Genomic DNA, 5,978 nt, shown 5'->3' on the forward strand with positions numbered 1-5,978 from the left:
GACTCATTTGTTAATCCTTGTTTTTGCTGTTTTATTCATTCATAAAACTTTCTCATTATTGAAATGTTTTGCTTTTCATTTCCATCATGTTAACGTGTCTCTTTGTTTCCCTTCTTTTTTGAGACCTGCATGACTTTTATTCATAATAAGCAGGCTTATTATAAGCAATCTGAATATCCACACACAGTGAATTCTTTGCCTGAGAGGTGCATCACAGTCAGGGCAGACATGGGCCAGACGTCCCAGCTCTCCGTGGAGGGAGGGACTGAATCGAGCCTGGAATGAAATCTTTGTTTCACTTTGTCATTTTTTTATTTTATAAATGTCATAACCTACTCAACCAAGGTGATGTCATTTTAGTGTTACAGTTTGATCAACACAAATACCGTAGTTTTCGGGTCATAAGCCGCTACTTTCCCCCCACACTGTGAACACTGCAGCTTGTACTTGTACTTGTTACCATGTTTATGTTACCTTACGGATTAAATTAAACGTTAAAAATCCTCACGTGTAATATTTCTGTGTAGATATCTCATATTACAGGTGAAACGCATACGGTGCGGCCTGTACAAGTACAAAATTGATTTTCTTCCTACAATTAGAGCATGCAGCTTTTAATCAGGTGCGCTCTGTAGTCCAGGATTTACGGTAAGTTCATACACTCTGTTACCAGGATTATTAGTGTAGCCTGGTCTCAAATATCTATTTTAGACCCTACAGGTTAAAAGGATATAAACATTGTCATGTAAAGACTTTATTGTAAATATTTCACATGTGTTTAAAAAACAAAAAAAGAATTCAAATGCATTAAAAACGTGTTTAAAATCACAATAAATAGAAGTCAATCATAATTTAAGTGTTCACGGAGTTAAAAGTTACAAGAAAACCAAAGGTTTGTTTTCTAATGTGAAACAAGGAAAACTTTGTATTTGCTGCAAGTTGTTTTACGAGTTCATTTTGGCTTGTCAATCTTGTATTTTCGTCTATCCCATTGGGTGATGTAAACCTATTGTCCAATCAGACGTAAGGAAGGCGGGATCTAAGCGAGGCGAAAGAAAAATAAGCACTAACTAAACTGGTGAGAGTCGGCAGCTGCTCGTTACCGGAGGAGGATGGCGAGCTAACGGGAGAATAGTCAAAAACAATAGCCGTGGATGCAGAGTCTACCGGCGATCGTGGCTCAAGAGTTGGGAGTTCGCCTTGTAATCGGACGGTTGCCGGTTCGAGCCTCGGCTCGGACAGTCTCGGTCGTTGTGTCCTTGGGCGAGACACTTCACCCGTTGCTGCCTACTGGTGGCGCCAGTGTCCGGCAGCCTCGCCTCTGTCAGTGCGCCCCAGGGTGGCTGTGGCTGCAATGTAGCTTACCATCACCAGTGTGTGAATGTGTAAAGCGCTCACAGGCTATTTACCTTCCTGCTATGCGCTGTTTACCCTGTGATGAGTGAGTACTGAATGTAGTATTGAGCTTAAACAGAATGTAGAAGAACTTAAAATGTATCATGTTAGCATTTTAGAGCCAGCAATAGCTATGTATGCCGAGTAGTAAGCTACAGATTACTCTATGAAACTAAATAGTAATCTCTAACGCACAGTGGAGGAATCCTCTGGACCCTTCTGCTGTGGATAGGATTTCCGTGGGTTTGTCCCAGTGTACTCAGCAGCGTTGCCGGTCACAAAGCGAGCCTGCCCCTCAGCTCGCCCTCGCACTTAGCCCAACGGATTTGGGAGTAGACCTGAGCACGTGCGTTTTGTTTTTCTGCTTGTTTAACAAGTGAAGCGGCCGTTTGTGTGTTTTCTGGCCCATCGAGCCCGAGCAACGACCAGGCCTGCAACGGTTTCAGTACATGAGCTCGCAAAGGTTACAAATCTGAACTGAACTTAAAAGGATTGTGGGATAAATGTGTTTTCTAAAACATTGACTGTGAGTGTGAAGAGAAAACATCCAATTGAATTGTAAGGAAACGCTTCAGAACTTGGAATATTGTATGTTTTTTTAAATCATACTTTATTTTGACTAAATACATTTTGAATTTAAAGTTTTGTGTCATAATTATTATTTACAGAGTTTGTAAGTGGTAACGGTTACTACAAAGTAACAACGGGTTAACATGTTAGATAAATTCATGATTCTTAGTGAAGATTAAACAGAACTCATTATTTTCACTGAGTGGAGGCACCGCCAATATCAAGACTTCTAAGTACAAAGGTTAAAACTGGTTAATTGTTTCTGCTGTTTACCAGTAAAATTAAGTAACGTACCAGGGCCCCGCTCATAGTACTATCATCACCTTAACCGAGAGTTAATCCTGAGCTATAAAATAATATATAAAAAAATAAAATATAAAAATTAAAGTTAAAAATGAAATAACTTCATTCTAATTTGTGTTGTACAGTTATTTCATTTTTAACTTAAATTTTCATATTTTGTTTTATTCCTTCCTAGTTAAATTTACCCTTTTTAATTTTCATATTTATTTCCTATCTTATTCATAGCCTTTTCTTCTTTTCTTTTTTTTTAGCTCACGAGCAGTTGTCTAAGCATTTCACTGCATATCGTACTGTGTATGACTGTGTACGTGACAAATAAAATTTGAATTTGAGCTACGTGAGTTGGGTGCTACATTAGTGATGATGCAGCGCCCCGATGATGGTTTGACCTCTGAGGCACCAAAAAATAGAAAACAGTATGAGGCTATAAACAGGTTAAAAAGCTAATACCAGTCCTGTGTACTTTATCATAGTGGAGGGTCTGTCTGCGTACAGGATCGTTAGCACGAAGACAGATTTTGAAAGATGGTAAAAACAATGAAATCTCCAGCTTGATGCTCCAAGCAAAACTCGACTGACTACAGTGTGGAGTTAAAGAAAGGTTAAAAAGTGTCAAACTGTGCGGACCGTTGTGTCGACTTCTTGGTGCAATCATTTGTTAAAAATAAGTAATTTAAAAAGTCATGTGGCACAAAAACATCCTTCCTGCTGCTGTCACCAACATCTTCTGCCTGCAGGCAACAACAAAAGAAACTTCCTTGGAAATAAGATTTGACTCAAGCAGACCTTGCGAGTCAAACTTAACAATGCTGGAAAGAAAAAAAGAATAATAAATAAGTTAAGTGGCACATTCAGATGGGATCTGTAACTTTAATTGCTGCAAAATGTTTGTGCTTATTTCAGGAAAGGCTGGACCCTGATCCAATCTAACAGGCAATGCAAATGTTAACAAACAGGCATCTTGTGAACCAAATATGGTCAGATAATTTGGTAACTGCTGAAGTAAATGAAGAGTAAATGACAATGAGGACGCTGACGTTCAAATGTTTGGTTCAAAGATCATCTTTAATGGATCTCGTGGGACTCAGAATGTACAGTACTGTGCATTGTAAATTGTGCTTGTGCAATAGTTTATCAGTTGAAGCATGCAACACAGAAGTTACAGAATAAATTCAACAAATGTTTGCATGTGTAAGATGTGCTGCCTTAAAGTAACTCTGCTTATTTTCTTCATTCACTGTAAAATTATACTTAAAAATGTAGATCTCAGCACAGTTTGAATCATGCAAAGCTTAAAGTTTAAAGTATGTTTTGTATCGTACATCAACCCAAAGATGCATCCAATAAATACATATTGAAACCCGTTAGATAATCAGGCCATTGTTGTGTGATGGGCTCACAGTTTAGTTCCCTGCACGTAGCCTGTTGCAGTCTCATATAGGTGCAGGTTAAATGCACTAGGCATGCGCCACACCTGAAGCACATGTTTGATGCAAAGTGAAACTGCAGAAAAATCAGATTTGCACCGATCTTGAAATCCATTCTTGTGTCTGTGCACTTTGAGACCCAGTTTGATCATCAGGCCAGATTTGCAGAAACATATTAAATGCTAAATATTAAACTTCTACTCATGGAGGTCATCAGGAGGACTCATCCAAAGAAGAGGAATCTTTTTCGTATTTGTTCAAACATGTTATGGCGGTCTTTCCTTAGGATGTCAGTGTAATCTATGTTATCATCATTAGTTAATTAGCAAGATAAGACTTCCTGGAACATTTTCTTCCCATCAACGGCTGCAGGAGGAAAAAGGGATCTAGAGCGTGACGCATCTTGGACTTTAAAAACAGGAGGCAGCAGCGCTCACGCATAACTGTGAGCAACTACGAGCGACTACTGACTTCAGCGGCACTCATCAGCATTTCAGATCATTTGGACATTCCCAAAGACGTTTCAGGACTCGTCGATTAAGTTAACTCCTCTGCTGGATAAGATGGCCGCATCTGGATTACAGCTGCTTGGATTTTTTCTCTCCCTGGTCGGAGTCGGTGCCACTGCTGCCGCCACTTTTATGGTGGACTGGAAGAAGCTGGTCCAGGGCAAGCACCGCTCCTATGAGGGCTTATGGATGTCCTGTGGTGGAGTCCAAGACAGAGCCACCTGTGAAATTTACCATTCCTTTATCAAACTGCCAGGTAGGTTTGGATTGCACCCCAGCTTACAACAGGGGCTGTAATTAGTCAGAAATGTCTCTTTTTGACAAAGTAAAAATGTTTGTGTGGAATTACTTCCAGCTTTTTGTTGAGCTTTTGCAAGCAAAAATGTTCTAAATCTGATATTTAATGTATAATCTACATTTACAGTTTAGCAAACGTTCCCATATTTGTGCTTCTGTTTCCTTTAGATGAGATTCAAGCAACCAGGATAGCGTTGCCACTCAGCCTCTTCCTCTCTGCTCTGGCAATGCTCGTCTCCACAGTGGGGATGAAGTGCACCCACTTCATGGACGGTGCCTCGCAGAGCAAATCTGTGACAGCGATGATCGGGGGAATCATGTTCATGCTCTCAGGTGTGTTCAGATCTAAACTAACACATGAAACCAAAATTAAATGAGTGGAGAGACGACTAATGTATTCACAACAATGGGCTGCAGTGATGGACAATATCATGTGCTGTCTGTGATTAGGTTTATTGACCATCATCATCACCTCCTGGTTTGTCAAAGTTGTTCTTCAGAACTTTTATCATTCGCCTCCTCTAATCAGGTACAGCTGACACATATCGTCACACATGAACCCTGTGAGCAAACATGCAGCGCGCTAAGTTAGTGTTTATTTGCTCTCTCCGGCAGATCTGAGTTTGGTAATGCTGTGTTTGTGAGCTGGGCCGGTGGACTGCTCACTCTGACTGGTGGTGCTTTCCTGAGCTGTCGGAGATGCACGACCATGTCCTCGGTGTCCATAAGCTCCAGCCGTCTGCTTCCCACCAGTGATCCAAAGTCCAACTACGTCTAGTTGAAAGCAAAGAAGAAGAAAAAACTTTCTACATTCACTGAATAATGAGGTCACATCAGGATCGGTCGTCGTGTGTTGTTTCCCACAGTAAAGATGTGAAGGTTCAACATTGAAATTTCTTCTGTAATTACAGATTTATGTTAGTGAAGGACCCTGTCGTCCTCCTGCACTCTTATAAAATCATCACGTTTATAATAAGCTTTAAATAAGATTTGCTTTCATAATTTAAAGTGTGGCCATAAAGTGCAGTACTTTCTGTTGTACTTTGATCTGTTTGTGTCTAAAGTGTGTGATTCATTTCGTAACTTGTCAGTTTTTTTATTGTTTGCATAATTAAATAAAATTGTTTTGTTTTTGTTTTTTTTCTCGTCTGGGTTTTCCTGTGTTTGATCAATGATATTTAAAGCTTGAACATTTTAAAAAGGTGCCTTTGTGAAGACAAACTTTATATGAAGTTATTTAAGTTTGTTATTTATTATTAGATGCTGACAAAAACAAAAACCCACAACCATGAAGCCACTGCACTTTTTAATGGAGGGAGAATTTGGAGGTTGTGCCATACGTGCAACAATACAAAAGCATCATGTATCAGCTGCATACTCTTCAGTAGTCTAGCCAGCGTCATCCTCTACGCTGTTGCATGCTGGGGCAGCAGGTTAAGTGTCGCAGGTGGCAACAAACTCAATAAACTGATTTGCA

At 39.9% G+C, this 5,978-nt stretch overlaps 1 protein-coding gene across 1 annotated transcript; it reads left to right on the top strand.

The window, feature by feature from the left end:
* The first annotated feature begins 4,258 nt into the window (after nucleotides 1–4,258).
* LOC146607133 (claudin-7-like) lies at nucleotides 4,259–5,279 on the top strand. Its single transcript, XM_085348785.1, has 4 exons — nucleotides 4,259–4,460; nucleotides 4,670–4,834; nucleotides 4,952–5,030; nucleotides 5,117–5,279. Exons 1-4 carry the CDS (start codon nucleotides 4,259–4,261, stop codon nucleotides 5,277–5,279), a joined length of 609 nt encoding a protein of 202 aa, XP_085204911.1.
* Nucleotides 5,280–5,978: the final 699 nt, after the last annotated feature.

The sequence above is a fragment of the Diplotaxodon limnothrissa genome, linkage group LG23, assembly GCF_057381915.1.
Source record: "Diplotaxodon limnothrissa isolate DT_005_m linkage group LG23, D_limnothrissa_male_GT1.1, whole genome shotgun sequence".
NCBI classification, from domain to species: domain Eukaryota; kingdom Metazoa; phylum Chordata; class Actinopteri; order Cichliformes; family Cichlidae; genus Diplotaxodon; species Diplotaxodon limnothrissa.

Excerpts from the sequence above, each read along its gene's own strand:
- LOC146607133 (XM_085348785.1), top strand. The coding sequence starts at position 4,259 with ATGGCCGCATCTGGATTACAGCTGCTTGGATTTTTTCTCTCCCTGGTC. Across the intron at positions 4,461-4,669 it reads TTCCTTTATCAAACTGCCAG|ATGAGATTCAAGCAACCAGG; the intron begins GTAGGTTTGGAT and ends TGTTTCCTTTAG. Across the intron at positions 5,031-5,116 it reads CATTCGCCTCCTCTAATCAG|ATCTGAGTTTGGTAATGCTG; the intron begins GTACAGCTGACA and ends TCTCTCCGGCAG.